The 18,100-nt window shown below is 48.6% G+C and overlaps 1 protein-coding gene across 1 annotated transcript; it reads right to left on the bottom strand.

Moving 5' to 3' along the window:
- Positions 1-1,751: 1,751 nt before the first annotated feature.
- On the bottom strand, positions 1,752-18,091 carry CIAPIN1 (cytokine induced apoptosis inhibitor 1). Its single transcript, XM_032424350.1, has 9 exons — positions 17,996-18,091; positions 12,915-13,097; positions 12,140-12,292; positions 10,715-10,791; positions 8,865-9,033; positions 7,431-7,504; positions 6,479-6,594; positions 3,406-3,487; positions 1,752-2,878 (listed from the first exon to the last, which is right to left on the bottom strand). Exons 2-9 carry the CDS (start codon positions 13,069-13,071, stop codon positions 2,768-2,770), a joined length of 939 nt encoding a protein of 312 aa, XP_032280241.1. The 5' UTR covers positions 13,072-13,097; positions 17,996-18,091; the 3' UTR covers positions 1,752-2,767.
- Between the last annotated feature and the right edge of the window lie 9 nt (positions 18,092-18,100).

The raw sequence follows: 18,100 nt of genomic DNA on the forward strand, positions 1-18,100 counted from the left end.
GAGAGAGAGAATCTAGCGGACTCCCTGCTGAGCGCGGAGCCGGACCCGGGGCTCGATCCCACGACCCCGAGATCATGACCTGAGCCGCAATCAGGTGTCCGACGCTCCACTGACTGAGCCACCCGGGCACCCCGGAAAACAGTTATTTTTTAGAATTGAACGTTCTGTGCCACTTTTGCCTTCAACGTAGAGACCCACTCTTGCTTGCTTTCTGGAAACTTCCTGGAATTGTCTCTTTCCATGATGATTCTGAGATACTGTGTTTCTTTTACCTTCTGTGATTAATTGTTGTCTCGCTGCTCCTTTTTCTCTCTTCGTGTCCATCTCATTTTCGTTCGTTTTCTTATTCCTGTCCTCGCTGCCCCTGTTTTTAGCACTCTCTGTTCTTCCTAGTGCTCTCTCCCTCACGGCCACTTCCCCTCTGGGGTTTTATGTTTCTTCGCGTCTAGCCTCAACTCTGCCGTATGGGGTCTCTGCCACAGGAATCCCTCCCTCTTTATGCCTTAGGAATCATGCCCTTGAGCTCGTGTCTCTGCGCTCTACTTCATCCATGTGTGATCCGCAGCAGGTTCTTTTGGCCACAGATAATATCCATCTGCTTTGTTATTGTTAGGATTAGCGTCGGTTCCACTTTTACAATTTTGAATGGAATTTTAACTTGTGCCAACTATTTCCTAGAGGTTCGTGTCAGAGAGGTGCAGGACTGCGTTCTGGGCTAGCAGGCATTTTCCTTAACACGCAGGGTTTTATGTGTGGGTTTTCCTAGTTTTTTCTGTTTTGGGGGTTTTTTTTGAGAGAGGTGAGGGTGAGGGGCCTAGGGAGAGAGAGAATCTTAAGCAGATTCCACGCTCAGCACAGAGCCTGACGTGGGGCTTGATCTCTGAGATCATGACCTGAGCCGAAACCAAGTGGGTCACCTAACCGACTGAGTCACCCAGGCACCCCTTCCTAGTTTTTTTTTTTAAATGAAATTTCTTATAAATACAAAAGTAGATAATGTATACGTAAGGTATACAAACCGGTAATAGAATAAACACGTGTATAGCCACCAGCCACCTTAATAAACAGAACTTTCCTTCTGCTTAGAAGCCCCATTTCCTCTCCTTATAGAATGTCATCTTCCCATCAACCTCCAGAGACAATTATGTTCCTGCATTTTATCATTCTTCTTGATTTCCTTTAGTCTGTCACATGTATGTGTGCATACATAGTATATGTAATATATATCCCTCCCGCTGATGCAGCTTGTGTTTTCAAACCTTGCGCTCTCTGGGAAAGGTAACATACCGCATACACACTCTCCTGTAATTCGCTCTGGTGGCTGTCCGTGGGTGGCCCCCCACACCGACGGGCACAGCCACGGTGCACCATTTTCCACCATGAGACGTCACAACTCGTTCATCCATCCTCTTGTTAAAGGCCATTTGGACTATTTCCAGGTTCTTGCTGTTACAAATACCATTTTTTAGCTTGTCTTCTGGTGCATGTGGAAAAGAACTTCTCTAGGGCAGTGATTCTCAATCCTGGATGCATTTTTTTTTTTTTTAAGATTTTATTTACTTATTTGACAGACAGAGAGACAGCGAGAGAGGGAACACAAGCAGGGGGAGTGGGAGAGGGAGAAGCAGGCTTCCCGCTGAGCAGGGAGCCCGATGTGGGGCTTGATCCCAGGACCCTGGGACCATGATCTGAGCTGAAGGCAGACGCTTAACAATAGCCACCCGGGCGCCCCTTTTTTAAGTAATCTCCATGCCTAACATTGCACTCAAGCTCAGGACCCCAAGATCAAGAGTTGCATGTTCTTGTGACTGAGCCGGCCAGGTACCCACCCAAATCCTGGTCTCTTAAATCCATACGATCTCTCCGACTATTTGGCAAGATCAATTCCAGTCTGTGTGAGTGAGTAACAAAGAGAATGAGAGGTCTCCTGGCCAGAGAGATTTATTATTGTTTGATTTCTGTCCTGCTTCCCTTAAATCCTCATCAACCCGGTCTCTTCTCAAGTAGATGAGGAGAGGCGCTGATCCTTAAGTGTAGGACTGGCCCCACTGGTGTGACACCAAGTCTCTTCAACAAAGAAAGTTCCGTGGTCCAAGCTGCGCTCAGATGGCCGTGTCGGACATCCCCCCACACACGCACGCACACACGGCCCTCTCCACAGCGGACGTGCTCAAGTACACAACTTTAATAACTGTAGGTGAACAGAAACCACAAGACAGATATAATACAGTAAAACAGGGGTGAGGTGGGGATGGAGGGGACAGAGGGACACGGAGTATGATCACAGCAACCAATGGGTGAGTCCTTCGGTGCCCCGAGGAGGCCAAGAGACACGTGACTCCTGTCACCACCAAGTGCGTGTTGAGGGGCCCGCCCCCTCTGGAAGCCCGCTAGTGGTACTACTGCCGAGCCCGGAAGTGGGGCGGGGGCCTCTTTGTCACAGAGCGGTAATACTCCAGGGGGTCTGGGCTCCGAGTGACAGGGCAGCGTCGACGTCGGGAGAGCGGCCTCTTCAGCACGCGTGCCCTAACATGAGGTGGAGAAACAGGTCCCCCCACTCGGAGTAAGCAGGCCCCGTGATACAGAGCCGCACCGCCCAGCACTGCGCCCCAGGGCCCGCTGCACTCTGTTTACCAAGCACGCTCCCTGCGCACGGAGTTCAGGCGGAGAGCGAGCAAGTGCAGAGGAGCCGGGAGGAACCACAGCGGTGGGACTGGAGGGGCGGGGGTCGGCCGGAGGAGCGGACGTGCACCGTGTCGGGCCCCCCCTAGGCGTCACTGAGGTTGGCGCCGCTCAGGAGCACCTGCTCCCCGGGTCGGAAGGCCGGCATCCCGAGGTAGGGGCAGCTGGTACAGCGGAAAGCGTCGCCCAGGTAGCACTGTCGAGAGAAGAGACGATCACACAGGGAAGCTGAGTGTCCGCGCGTCCCAGAAACACGGGCAAGAAAGGGACCCCTAAGTTCGTAACATGGCCACAGTGGCCTGATGGAAATGGCTGGCTGCATTTGTGGGTCCAACTGAAACCCAAATACTAAGAGTTTTTAAGAGCTTTGGTTTTATGAAAAGCAGTGGTCTAGAGAAGTTCCTTAAGGAGACTGTGCTTCTGTATTCTGAGCAGTTCAAATCATAGCCGAGCTCAGCCAAGTGGCTGAATGGCATCAGGCCACTACAAGGTCGGAAGAATGGGGCCAAAAATAAATGACAGGAGCCTCCCCTACCGGCATGAGCATGCTAACCCCCTCCCAGGAGATGACCTCTCTCCTATATAAACGTTCTCACATATTTACCCATTATTAAAATATTTGGGCAGTAACTGAGAGCTGGAGCTAGTCTGTGTTGGGCTTAGGATGAGGCCCAATACCACCGGGGGGGTTTATGAATATTGAGTAACGATCCAGATATTTACATTTCCACAAGCCGACTTGGGCTGGGAGCTCGCCTGTTCCCTTGAATTCTTTTTTTCCAGTTCTTCCGCGAGGCCACAGGTGCTGGGGGAAAATCAGGCGCTTGTGAGTGAGACTTGCCACCACCCAGGGGCTCCAAGTCCATGACAGAGCCCAAATTCGCTCTAAAACGTCTCTCTTTACACCGGGACGTCTTAACTCACAAACACCCACAGGGCCAGGCTGACAAGGTAAGCGCGTGAGGCTGTTTAGGGAGACAGAGTGGTGGGCAACAGGAGACCCAGAGGGGAGATGCCCTGTCTACACAGGCCGGCCACTACTCAGCTGCAGCTGATTAATGCTGTGGGGAGAAGCAGACCCCCTGTTTCCATTTTCCAAAGCTAAGGACAGAAAAAATTTGGATTTTTACTTGAAATCTCCTGATTTGTGAATGCTGGCAACTTTCACACTTAAAAAAACACTGATGATTCAGCAAGCCCACACACCACCAGTTAACTTTTTACCACCTTTTTCGTCCGTAAAATGAATGCAAAAATACCAACACTGAGGTTTTCAGGTTAAGAGGACAGACTGCAGGCGTCTACTTTACTTTCTCTCGAGGTCTCACCGAAACGTCAGTAAAGACCTAACCTGCAAAGAAAGGGACTATGGGGAAGGAGACAGCAGTCAACACAGCGCTGGGAACCGTAGCGGGAGGGGGGGAGCGGTGACTCCAACTGAGGAGAGCCCAACTCCGAGCAGGCGGGGACGTAGCCACCACCCAGCAGGTGGCCGACTCTCAACCTGCATCACACCCCAAAACCGCCAAAGGAACAGGTAGCACCCGAAAGACCCTTCTCTGAGAAATCTAACCACCCCAAAGGGAAAGACCCAAAGGTGCTGACTTTGCGGTATCCCCCACAAGCCCATTCAGGCTCCCTCACTAAAGCACAGTCAATAAATTCCAGTTCAGGGCTCCCAGCTTTCTGTCCTCCCCTCTTAATCATGGAGACAACGGAGCTTCCCGGGAGGTAGAAAGCCTCCTAAAAGAAAAAAGCAAGTTAGGGGTGCCTGGGTGGCTCAGTCGGTTAAGTGTCTGCCTTCAGCTCAGGTCAAGATCCTGGGGTCCTGGGATCAAGCCCCACATCGGGTTCCCTGCTCAGCGGGGAGTCTGCTTCTCCCTCTCCCTCAGCCCCTCCCCCCCTTCATGCTCTTGTGCTCTCTCGCTTGCTCGCTCTCCCTCTCTCTCAAATAAATAAATAAAATCTTTAAAAAAAGAAGAAAGCAAGTTGGAAGAAACAGACTATCCAGGGAGGAAAAAAACCTCCAAAGAACTATCACGAACCTCAAGGGAAAAGAGAAGAGATCACACCTGCAAAATAAAAATAGGACGCTATACTAAAAAAAAAAAAAAAAGTCAAAACAAAAAAAAAAGGAATCACGGAAATTAAAAACACGATAGTAGAAATAAAGTAACTCAACAGAAATTTTGGAGGATAAACCTGTAGAAACTTCCCAGAAAGTAGAGCATAAAGAAAATGTAGAAGCAAAGAAAACGATAGGACCAATTAAAGAGGCCCAATGTCTGAGGAACAGGCCACAGAGAAAGCAAAGAGAGAAGACAAAACTCACATACAAAATCAAAGAATATTTCTCAGGACTATGGGCATGACTTCTAGACCGAAAAGCTGCATTGAATGGCTAGTGCAAAAGATGCGAACAGACCCGTATACAAGATACATTACAAAATGATACCACGGATAAAGAAAATTCTACAAACTTCCATTAAGAAGATTCTACAAACTTCCAGAATGGAACAAGAGGTCTTACAGAAAGGATCAAGAAACAGAATGGCCTCAGATACCTTCGTATCTGGAAAAAAGACAGAAATGTCTTCAAAATCATGTAAGAAAATTATTTCCAGCCTCTAGATTTCTATACCCAAATGACCAATCGTTTATGAGAATAGAAAAAAGACATGTTTAGCCACATAAAGTCTGAAAACAAATCTAAAAAAACCAAACTTGCCTCTCAAGTAGCCTTTCTAAAGCAGCTACTGGAGAATGGGCTCCACCAAAGTGAGAGAGAAAACCAAGAAAGCAGCAGTGGCTACAAAAGCCAGAAAAGCTAACATAGGTCAGAAAGAGGGGAGCCCCGAGGGGAACAGTGCGGGGGACCCCCAGACGTCAGCTCTGCCGTGGACAGAGTCACACGTGCGCACTGGAGTGGGGGCCCAGGAGACGGATGGGCTGACGGCTGCCACTGTCACAAACCAAGCCGCCGTCATACGGTTCTTTGTCCCTGAGCGCAGGCAAGCCAGCCCAGACCCTGTCCCGTGCTTATCTCGACCAGGCGCTGCTAACACGCGGCTCTCCCGTCCCTCCCCGCGCTGCTGATCTGAGGACACGGGTGCTGGGCTCGGCTCCGAGGAGGAGAGCTCCAGCCCCAGCGGGCCTAGAGCAGAACAGCCCGGGCAGCCCACGCCCTCTGACCACACTTGGGCTGGCTGCCCAGTCACCGCGGCACGCCACAGCCCTGCCCGGTGTTCCCTCTGCGCATGCCCCCCGGGTCCCAGGGCTCTCCCACGACTCTCCCTACTGACAGCCCTGGGAGGGACTCCAGGAGCTCCTCAAAGCGCCCAGCCCAGAAGATCACTGAGAGCCTTCACAGATGGAGGGGACTGACGTTTCCTTGTCTCGCCAGGGTTGGGCCTCCTACTCCGTCCTTCACAACTCAAGAATGTATCACTTGGAGCTTCACACTCGGTGGTAAACTATCAAATAAGCCAGGAATGATTAACACGAACTTGGGAGGATGGTAACCTTTGTGGGGAGAGGGAGCAAGATGCAGCTGAGGAAGCATGGAGAGATGACTTCTAAGATACTAGTCATGTTTCTGATTCTTAACCTGGGTCATCAGTACACAGCTATTCATTTTTATTACTCTTTAAAATGTGCCTGATTAATCTACTCCTCCGTATGTATGATACATTTCACGATAAAATAAATATTTCAACAATAGTCAAGTATTATGATTCCTTGAGACTCAGAAGCCACTAGAAGCTGCCCGGCAGACTCTGCTTATGCTAACACTTACCAATTCTTGCAGGCTTTCCTCTTTTTCCCTTCTCCACATGAAGGAGCCCGCAGGGAAGCTGGATCTGGCTTCTTAAAATCCTCTGGATCCAGCAGCTCGTCTGAGTCAATGAGATCCTAGAGAGCGTTCAGAGAAGTTAGTGACACAGTCACGGTCTCTGCTGCTAGAAGGCTGAATAAAGGGCTGTGGTGGCGGGTTTCTACGGCCTGTGTAAAGAGGGCATCCACAGACCTACTTCGGGCTGATCACCACGTTCAAGCTGACCACCACGGTGAACTCAACTACGTCCACAGAAGATGCATGAAATTTGAGGGGGCTGGGAAGTAATTTACAGTGTGTAGACAATTCGAGAGTGTGTGTGTGGGGGGGGAGGGAGCAGGAAGAACAAAAAGAGAGATGTTGTATTTATTTCTTTGCATATACGAAGGGCTGTCATGTGAAAAAGGGAATAAAATATTTTCATATAGTTCCAGAGAAGACAAATAACGGTATATACATTTGTGTAATTCTTCGATAGACGTGTGGACAATTCATCTATAAATTATACGGGGACATGAATCATGACCTGTTTTGCTATGACTATAATGTCAGCAGTTGCAGAAATGAAGAACTTTTTAACAGACGGTATTGATCAAAGACGGACAAGTACTGCTTTTAAGACAGTGAGTGTGCAGGGACTTGCCCGGACCAAGGAGCCAATAACATATTTCAGCCGACAAACTCTTCTCAGGTTCACACATGCCCACCAGAATCTTTAACATATCACATGAAGTGAGAACAAGAAAATCTGTGGGGAAAAGAGATGCCAGAAAAGGATTTTAAAATGCCACCAATGTGGAGTTTCCTTCTCAATCAAAACTGCCAGCCACGGGCAGAGCGCAACACTGGGCTTTACCCCTCCACGTGCCCAGAGGCCACGCCAACGCAGGCCACGGACCGCAGGCCGACTCACCACGCTCTCATCCTCCATGTCGTTGGCGGACAGGGTCCAGAGCTTGGCCGCGGCAGGGTCCACGGCGGGCTTCACTGAGTCCAACCGATAAAAGAAAGAGCTCCGTCAAAGCAGCAGAAACCACCACAGGCCTACTACGTGCGTGCTTTCTCCCGAGACTGCAGAGCACACGGGACTGGGAGCCCGAGGCCCAGCTCCCGCACTTGGAGCAGGCGTGGCCCGGGCCCAGTCGCCTCGCAGAGACGGACCCCAGTATCTGCTAAGCACCTGCTCTGCGCGCCCTGTGGAGTAACTCCCGCTACGACTCTTTTAAGGGGAGTACGTGCTCTCCTAATTCTGTAGGTGAGGGAACTGGCTCTGACATTTGGGCCACTTCTACAGAGCCACACAGAGGAGTCTGTCCGACGTGCCTGACCTCACTCCACATCGCTCTGTCCTCATCTTAGTTTCCGTCCCCAGAACCTGGGGCTGGTCGTCCTCCCTAGACCTACTGCAGGAGACCGGAAGATCAAGCGGGAAAGTGTGCCAAAGCTTCTGCCTCATGGGAAGCCGTCACGTACGAGGAAGCCAGCTCCAGAGCCGGGGGCGGCGGCAGACGCCCACGTTCGCCCCTGTCGACCCCGTCTGTGCAGGAAGGGCCCTGCGAGCTGAGCCCAGAGTCAGTGTGGGCGGGCCCTCAGATGGGCCTGGGGGGGCGGGTGAGCGCAGCCCTGAAGATCCCTCCTGCAGGGGGAGGCTCAGACGGTCCCCGGGCCAACTGCTCCTCTGAGCCCTTCCTGCCCATTCCAGAACCATGAATCCAAAGGCTGCGATTCCAGCGGATTCTTAAAGATTGTGGCTGGCCAGGCAAGGCAGAGCAGTGTGAATGTACCTGCAAATTTTCACACACCTCAGAGCTGGGACAGTTCCTCTCAATTCGGGAATCATGAAATAGTGATGAGGTGAGGGGGTGAGGGGGCGGCAAAGGGCAGGTGCAACTTTCTGAGAAGAAATATTTTTACAAGTGGTTTATGCTCCTCAAAGTAAGAAAGGCTGACTTTACTAGCACAGAAAGGACACGTGGGAAGAGGAGCAGGGCACTCTTATCAACCACGACCACCACTGTGAGATCTCCTGAGGACAACTGTTGTAATTCTGGGGCGTGGAAAGACGTTGTTAGCTAAACCATGTGGCTCAGGCCTCTAGAATCTGGGGGCCTCAGTGTCTTCTGGTGCAGGGGCTGAGCGAGATAACAGCTATACGTTATTTCACATCTGGATCTGAATATGCCCGGGACAAGAGAACATTAAACATTCTTCCATTTGGAAATGACAGAAATGAAGGAAGGCCTAATCCTCTGGAGACATCACCGCCTCCATCTATTTCTCTGGTTCAACGTCAAAGATGTCCTTCGAGGCCCACCCGGACAGAACAATGTCCCCGGGCCAGTCCTACCTGGAGGAGAAGTCTTCTTGGCAAGAGAAAGCTTCAGTTGACTAGAAGAACCCACTTCAAAGTTGGGTTTTTTGCCTGTGATGCTCACAGAGAGCAAGCTGTCGCTTTGGTAATCCAGGTGTTCTTGGACAGACTGTATTTCTTCGGGGCTCAAGGACTCCCGCTGCAGCTGGAATTGAAGACATCAAAAGGATTAGGCCACACTCTTTCCACAAAATAATGTGGTACTATGCCCACCCGTACAGGCGTCAAATACTCATTTCTGTGTTATTAAGCATATGATGGCGGGAGATGACAGATGTCACCTCATGCCTCACGTTCAGTTTCTCAGTGATCTGTACCCTAGAGAGCGTCATTTTGTCTATGTGCTTACTTTGAGCCAACCCTCTGGGAAGTTTTAAAGTGTTTACCAAATCGCTGTCTACTAGGTACAAGGCACCGTGCCAGTCATCCCACGGGTGTAACGACTATGAATATAAAGAGGGGTCAGACATGCTGAACAGGATCACAGTCTACAGCAGGGACGCATGCCCACAATAAACCTAGCAGAAATGAGAGAAAAAAAACCACAGAGGGAGGGAAATGTTTTCTTGGGAACAGGTAGCAGATGCTAAGATAGAAAAAAACGGGGGAGTGCCACCTGTGTGTCCAACAACTACGGAATGGTTAAATCAATCATAGCCCCTCCACAGCTCTCAATATTGTTACATCATTAAGAAGACTGAGGGGCGGGGCGTCTGCCTTCGGCTCAGGTCATGATCTCCAGGTCCTGGGATCGAGCCCCATATTGGGCTCCTGGCTCAGTGGGGAGCCTGTTTCTCCCTCTCCCTCTGCCTGCAGCTCCCCCTGCTTGTGCTCTGTCTCTCTCTCTCTCAAATGAATAAATAAAATCTTAAAAAAAAAAAAAAAAAGAGTGAGGGGCAATGAGCTGAGGTGGATAAATGTGGAAGATATTTAAAGGTGGGAGAAAAAGCTAGTGATTGAATAATGTAGACATATGACCTGATTTACATTAAAAAAGTACGTCTCTCTTCCTCTCTCTCTCTCACACACACACATACACACACCCGTAAATACATAAAAAGGTCTGAGCAGCCACACACACAAAAAATGTGTTGGTGACTTCCTCTGAGGGAGGGAAGCATGAGGAAGGCCTGGAATGTCACTTTCTAATTCTATATTCTTCAGTATTAATTGAATTTATATGAGCATCTCTTAATTTAGATTTAAAAAACAGAAAACCCTAAACGAAAAAGAAAAACAAGAAAGAGTGGGCATAAAAAAACTAAGGCCCTAGGTCATGCTGCAAATCGGTGGTATAACAATTATAATGGTGTCGCACCTACCTCTCACACAAGAAAATTTCAACATCAAAGAAGGATATAGAAATAGAATCACCTCTATTTAATCTAAATATTTTTACTGAATTGTCAGAAATGGGATAGTCTCTCCCAACCCACTCCAGCATCCACCAAGTATCTGAGGACGATTCAGGTGCCCGCATTTCACTTGAACCTAGGATCTGTGTCATTAGGGGACCTGTGTGGCCCTCTCCCTGCCACTGTGGGCGGCGCCACTACACAGTACGGAGACCAGAATGTGCCCCCACCCCCGTGGGCCCGTGCGGAGCCTCTTCCAAGGAGAGTTGTTCCAGAGGTTCTGTCCTTTGAGGCATTGCGTATCCTCCACACAAAGCTCTTCCCAGCTTGCTTCCCAGCCCACGAAACATAGCACACCTCACCTTCAGGGCGCTACTCCCCTCTGATTCTCTCCAGATCGACTGACAGAGATCCTGGGTGGGGTCACCCAAGCTTTCAAATCCCAGCAAAGAAGGTGGTCGACCAACATACCTCTTTCACTTCCACGAGGCCGGAAAGAGTCAGGGCCGAACACAGCTTAGAGGTCGTCCTCACTTTGCTATTGTTAACTGCCAAGAGGAAAACCCCAATTAGTGGCTTTATGGGTCAAACCAGGAAAAATCATAAAGGCTCCACCCTATTTGGGGCAGGCAGCCATAAGACAGTAATGGTGATGGTATTTTAATTTGACAAATCCCTTTGGTTGTTCAAAGTGCTCTTACCCAAGCCCTTAAGGATCATATAACAATTCCATTGTTATTGTTCCGTATCACCCTTGGCTTCTTGGAAGGACCTTCCCAGGGATGCTGAACACTGAGTGAGAAGGAGGCTGAGGAACTAACTGTAAAGCACATGGGTGTTCTCTCTGCGGGGTTCTGACAAAGAGGGGTGGTGGGCAGCCGCCCACGGCCTACGCGCCCAACACAGAACGCCGGTGTCCACTGTCGATGTCACAAGCTTGTATCTCCACACATCCACCTTTACGCATTCCAAAATACTTTCATTCTCTGACTGTATTTACAAATCAAGTCCTCACGTACGGATGGGAAAGGTTACAAGTTCAGAATTGCACGGCTCTTTGGCAGCTTCACCCACCACCAAGCCAAAAGGAGAGGTTTTCGCTTCCTGGATCCCACCCTTAGTTTCACATGAGTCGATAATTACGATTCATCACTCCCAGACTTCCAGTTGTTATTTTCTAACTTTTTATTTTGAAATCACTATAGATGCATAGGAAGTTAAAAAAAAAAAAAAGAAAGAAAAAGAAAAGAAAAAAAAAGGATGCTTCACCTCCTTCCCCCCATTGGAACACCTTCCACAAGTGTGGCAGGCTAGGGAGGCCGGGGAATGGTCACCGGGGGTCCGCAGAGCTACCCAGGTCTCACCGGCTTCACGGGCACTTGTGTGTGTGCGCACGCGCGTGGGGGCCTGTGAGCACGCCCACAGTCACAAGGAGCCCTCCTGCCACCCCTTTCCAGCCTCACACATCCCCTGCCTCCTATTCCGAATGCCTGGCAATCATCAGTTTGGGCCCCATCCCTAGAACTTTGTTATTCCAAGAATGTTATATGAACAGTATCACGTAGCATGCATCCTTTTGGGACTGGCTGTTTTCCGCTCGGCATGATCCAAGTTGTTGTACCAATGAGTGGCTTATTCCTTTTTATTGTTACGAAGTTCTCCATGGTACACATGTACCACAGTTTAACCATTCAACCCGTTAAAGGACCCAGCCATTTTCCACTAGGCAGTCTCCTTCTATTTTACTACCTACTGGGTCGGTCAAAGATCACAGTTCCCTCACATGCATTGCTTCAGATTTTTACACCAAGGAGAAGGATCTCCGAATGACAGCCCCTGCATACCTAAAGATTCAAGGCTGTTAAATTCTGGTCTTCCAAATGAGGATTTCCTTACCTACAGCGGTCTCTACTGGCTCTCTCAGAAAAAGACTTCCACCAGGCCGCAGGATCCGGGCCATCTCAGCCAAAATCTCAGCGTTGTGCAGAGCGGTACTTCCAGGAATTACACCCGACAAAATAATGTCAAAGCTAGATTCTTTGTGGGCAGCTGAAAAGAAGGAAGATTCTAATCAGCAATCACCTGGGCCCCCGAGGCAATCTGCCCAGCCCCCCCAAGACCCCTGATGAACAGCTACCTGTCCAGCAAATGCTATCATACCACCATTACTAGCAGGAGCGCGGTGAAGCTGCTGTTCTCCCTTGGCCTTATTAACTTAATATCCTTTTACATGTTCAGAAAAAGAAGCAAAAAAGGAAGCTGAAGAGTAAGCTTTTTAAAAAAATGTAGAATATCTGGGCGCCTGGGTGGCTCAGTCGGTTAAGCGTCTGCCTTTGGCTCAGGTCGTGATCTCAGGGTCCTGGGATCGAGCCCCGCATTGGGCTCCCTGCTCGGCGGGGAGTCTGCTTCTCCCTCTGCTCGCGCTCTGTCTTTTGCTCTTTCAAATAAATAAAGTCTTTAAAAAAATGTGGGATATCTAATAAGAAACAACATACTTATATAAATCAACTACACTCTTAAGTCTACCGTATCTCAACTGAAAGACAACAGGGTGACCGCCCACTGCCATCGTGTGCCACCCGGAACAAAAATTCAGATATCGAGGAACCACAGTCCTTGCACTCCCATCAAGCCCCGCAGCCATATAAAGACAACGTGGGTAGGTACTTACATTGCAACAGCTGGTTGATGTTTTCCACAGACACTCGGCCCTCATTGCCGGTTAACGTTCGAAGCTTATCCACCAGATCTTTCAGAGCCTCCACGGGGGATGACTTATCCCAGACCACAGCCACAAACTGGCCAGCTGAGATCCCATAATCTGCCATTCCTGCCGTGCTGATGGACCTAAAACCTATGGGCCAGAGGAGAGTCAGGACTGAGCAGAGACAAAAGCACAATTCAATCCCTGAGGTACCAGCAAATTCGATTAGAATCACCACCTAATTCCCACCTCCCACCACGGCATGCTGACCATATAAGAACATCTTCCTGTAGACGCTAGAGAGACTGAAATAATGAACCCATTATTATCTTAAGGATTCATAACCCCAACATTTCCAAACGAGGCAGGCTGCTTCCTTGATGAGAGTCTGGACTTGGCAGTCAAGTAAGGAGGTTGAAGGCACAAAGATTATTTCTGCTTTGATTTGGGACAACTCAGCTTGAGCACAATATAAAACATACAGGACATTAATTAGGCAAAAGTATGACTCAGCAAAGGCGGCAAATAAACTGGCAGACATAACGAGCTTAATGTTTTTTCAAAAAAAGAGACAACATATTTAAATTTGGCCAATTGAATAATGATATCTTCCCTTTCAGCAAAATACAAAAACTCAATCCCATTGAATCTGCAATGATCAATAGTCCTTACCATGACCTTCTGTCACATTTACTATTACCCAGGCTGTTCAAAGCACCTTGTGTACATTATCCCAGCTGAACCTCGGCACAACCTTAAACTCGGTTATTATTCCCATTTTACAGACAGAAAACTGAAGCCATTGACTTTGCCGGATCACACAACTAGTAAATGTGGGATAAAGCAAGACCTGGAATTTGAGTCCAAATCCATGGGGCTGTAAAGCCCCTGCTTTTAACCTCTGGAGATCCCCCGCCCACCGCCAACACCATAGGTCAACTTTCTCTTCCACTTGAGACAGGGAGGAGTATAGAATGTGCTCATGATGCAGTTAGGTCAGGCGATAGCACTCTACTTAGCTCTTCCTTTCTTTCTTCAACATTAATGCCATCAAGTTCCCGACTTAAAACAGCTCTAATAAATGGCATAAAGGCAGAAGCCACGGTAGACGGGTCAAGCATGGCTCAGTCTCGTGCTGAACACTTCTTTCTTCTGCAGAAGTTGCTAACTCGGTCACAAGGATGCCACCACAGACACTCTGGGACTGAATTAAGCCACGTCTGTTACCCCCTTCCTTCAAAAATATTCACTTCAAATGACTGGCTCCTCTGCCTAAAAAACACAGCCAAGTTAGCCAGCCATCCTTAAATACCACAGTACTTTGATTCTGTCATCCAGTTCCTAAAGACGCTTCCTTTCTAGAGAGAAACCAAAGCTCATTCTTCTGGAATCAGGTCCTCCATGATCTGCTCCGTCTGTATTCCCCACCTCTCCAAAGTGAATCCCTCCTTGTTCTATGAAAAACCTCCGCATTTTTGCTTCAATCATGCCTTTGATCTATTTGCTTCTTTTTTTTTTTAAGATTTTATTTATTCATGAGAGACAGAGAGAGAGAGGCAGAGGCAGAGGGAGAAGCGGGCTCCTGAGCAGGGAGCCCGACGTGGGACTCGATCCCAGGACCCTGGATCAGGACCCGAACTGAAGGCAGACGCTTAACCAGGGACCCTATCTATTTGCTTCCACGTGGAATGCCCACTCTTTATTATCCTGACCTGACTGCAAGCCCCAGGGAAAGGATACCAAGTGTTATCAGATAAGCAAGATTCCTTAGTCACTGCATTGTTTTTAAAGCCTTAAAAAGCACACAATCAAGAACTGAAACTTTTAAGCTTTTAACTCTCCTATGATGTTGAGGAAGAACTCCCGCAAATCTTTAAGGTAAGCAACTTGGGATCAATGTCCCATTTAAGAACCAGTCAGGGAAGACAGGAATATGGATTGCTGGGCATTAAGTTATAAGAAATAAAGGACCTGTTTCTAGAACGATACTGGCAGAGGTTCTCCCCTGGGACAATAGAAAGGGACAAGCTCCCTGCCCACCACCACCAACTACAACCTTGCACTGTACTCACAGAAAAACCATCATGAAAGAAAGGAGGAGCAAAAGGTTACTTGTAGGCCAGAGGAAAATAAAATGCCAGGTGTCTAGACCTTTCTGGCAACCTTAATGGAGGCAGTTTTTTTTTTTTTTTAAAGATTTTATTTATTTATTTGACAGAGAGATAGAGAGAGAGCACAAGTAGGCAGAGAGGCAGGCAGAGGGAGAGGGAGAAGCAGACTCTCCACTGAGCAGGGAGCCCGACGTGGGGCTCGATCCCAGGACCCTGGGATCATGACCTGAGCCGAAGGCAGCCGCTTAACCGACTGAGCCACCCAGGTGCCCCTATGGAGGCAGTTTTAATGCACGCAGATGAACTGGGGTTCTATCTACCACTGGATTGTCTACTTAGGAGCTCCATGACCACGGGTCAGTTATAAGCCTCTCCCTTCTCTTATCAATGAAGTAGGAATAATAATGTTTTGCCAGGCTGCTGTAAAAAGTAAATGAGGAGATAAAAATATGCAAAGCACTCAGCAGGGCCTGGCACACTGTGCTCAACGAAATAATGTTCTAAGGGAACTCTTAGTTCTTGGTGGCCAGTTTATTTGCCTTTGCTTCAAAGAGTCCCTATAAAACATATTCTTTCTCCTCAGCCATGCCTGCTGAGGACTCCCTAGGGAGAGATGTGAAGCTTCCTTTTCATTGTTAGAATTACACAGTACAACAGCTGCACTTTATGGCATCGTAGACACTGCTCCCGTGGGACCGTGTCAGTACATTCAAAGAATGTAAAATGCCTTGTGTTCCATATCCCCCCCCAAACTAATCTTCTCCGGCAAGAGGGAGCTCATAAAATGCACTTATTAAACATTAACCCTCAAAACACAGACACAAGCCACCACTCTCGGTCAGCATTTTCCAAATAAAACGGGAGACAACATTCTTCTAGGTATCTAAAAGCCAAAGGATGATACTGTTCATCGTCAGAGTTTTATGTTGTTGGCAATCTGTCTTTTTAAAAAACTAGAAGGAAAAAAATGTCTGGCGCCTGAGCTGACATACTCAGAAGTGTGACTCAGAGCCTAGTGTCATATCTAAAAAGAGGTGGGGTTGAAGAAGTCATTGTCACATCATGGACCTTGTTTGTCAACCACCTCGCCGGCGCTCACTGCTGTACACACGCGCCCATGGGAAAGCAGAGGTCTGCAAATATCTTCTGGAGATGCACTTGTTTATTTCAAAGGTACCCAATAAACATCAAATCTTGAGGCATCTGGCTCCTCTTAAGGATGAAGGGGGCCAAAACTAAAAAAAAAAAAAAAGACTGAAGTTTGGTTATCAGTTCAAACCAAGGATCAAATCCTTTTGAGTCAGGTGCATAAAAAAATTCTGAGAATCCTGACCCTTATCAGAAAGGAAAATTTTAAATGTAATGAACTGACTGAAGCAAGCACACACGCACACATAGGAAAAAAGGTGAGTCAACAAGGAAACAAGAAACTCAAAGGTAAAGAAATGGAAGACTGTCTCCAGGCAATTAGGTGTGTGTGTCAAGAATTGGGAGTTTCAGGAAGGATACCCCAGACCTAGAATTTCCACACGAAAGGCTCATTTGAAGATGGGTGGACAGAACTCAGAAAACAAAACCTCATGGACAGATCAGTAGTGTTTTAATGAAATCCAGAGATGTGGATCTGGAATTTTAACATTTGGGGAGTAGTTTTGGCTTAGGAGGGCTTCCCCCACACCGAGGTAGGAGAGGGCAAGATGTTTTGAAAAGGCTAGAGTTGATAAGGGTTGTGCAAAACAGATACAAAGACAAGGGTCTAACTGCAAACACAAAATTTACGGAATGACATGCTTAGCTCCTGCCATCACTTATCCCTAATCCCAAAATCACTTAGTTCTCCCTATTAATATGAAGTCTTCCCTGATGACAGATATCACAGTGAGGCACTCTGCCTTTACACTTCAGTTTGGTGCCTAGTCCATGACCTCCCTGAGTCACTCAGAGATTAGCACTCAATGTCAGAATGAACACCAGCCTTTCTCAAACTTCAGATCCTACAAATCACCTACAAATCCTAGATGGTTCTTTTGATCTGGCAAGTTCGGGAAATTTTCAATTAAACTATTAAAAGAAGCAAACAGGCCCCAAATGGAGTCACTTGTGTTAAGCCCACATCATCACCAAACAGAAACTAATACCTAACCTCACTGCAGTTTCAACCTTCTCCAGGAATTTAATCTTATGCGGTCAGTCTGGACTTTTCTGGTCAGCATTAGTAAGGTAAACTGCCTAATAGACCCCATCTGTCCCCCAAAGGAAGGTGACCTTGCCTGAAATAATCCTTTTCTCCCCTTATAACTTCCCTGTCTCACCCCCTCTGCTTTTTAAAAAACCCTTTTCACTGTAGCTCTTTGGACCTCCTCTCTACTTAGATGGGATGCTGCCCAATTCATGAATAGTTCAATAAAGCCAACTAGATCTTTAAAAGTTACGCGGTTAAATGTTTGTTATTTAACAACACCAACTCCACACTTTGGAGGTTCTGGCAAGTCACTGGCTCAAAATTACAATCTGGGGGGGTTCAGGTACCCCCAAAGACCGAGACTTCAGCTCCCCCAGTGTTTGAGACAAGGGACTGAGGCCCAAGGTCACAACGGCTGGCTATTAGCAGAAGCGGATCTTAGACCCCGGTCATCAAGGCTCTCCACCCCCTCAGCGAACCGTCTCCGGGGCTTCAGATCTATTCCGGCAGCGTGGGAGACGGAGCAGCCCGGGAAGCGCAAGAAGCCACAGCGCCAGGAGCCCTGGACACGCAGGGCCGGCCGGTCCCCTACACCGGCTTCCCCCGGCAAAAGCCCGCCGTGCTCCCCAGGGAGGTGGTCACGGTTCGGTGCCCACCGCGGGACAGGACTGGGAATAGAAAACAAGAGGCTCTAGGTACAAGGGTGGGACGGTTGGCGAGATCGGGCTCCTGGGCCGCACGCACACAACGCTCACCTGCCTCCCGGCGCTCGCTCCCGGCTTCTCCGGTGCCGCCGGCTTCGCACCTCGCGCCTCTCGCGAGAAGAGGAGGCTGCGGGAGCGCGGCAGGGCGGAAGTGGC

This window comes from Phoca vitulina, unplaced genomic scaffold, assembly GCF_004348235.1.
Source record: "Phoca vitulina isolate PV1807 unplaced genomic scaffold, GSC_HSeal_1.0 scaffold30, whole genome shotgun sequence".
Lineage (NCBI taxonomy): Eukaryota > Metazoa > Chordata > Mammalia > Carnivora > Phocidae > Phoca > Phoca vitulina.

Excerpts from the sequence above, each read along its gene's own strand:
- CIAPIN1 (XM_032424350.1), bottom strand. The coding sequence starts at position 13,071 with ATGGCAGATTATGGGATCTCAGCTGGCCAGTTTGTGGCTGTGGTCTGG. Across the intron at positions 9,034-10,714 it reads GCCTCGTGGAAGTGAAAGAG|CTGCAGCGGGAGTCCTTGAG; the intron begins GTATGTTGGTCG and ends CTTCAATTCCAG. Across the intron at positions 6,595-7,430 it reads ACATGGAGGATGAGAGCGTG|GATCTCATTGACTCAGACGA; the intron begins GTGAGTCGGCCT and ends AACGCTCTCTAG.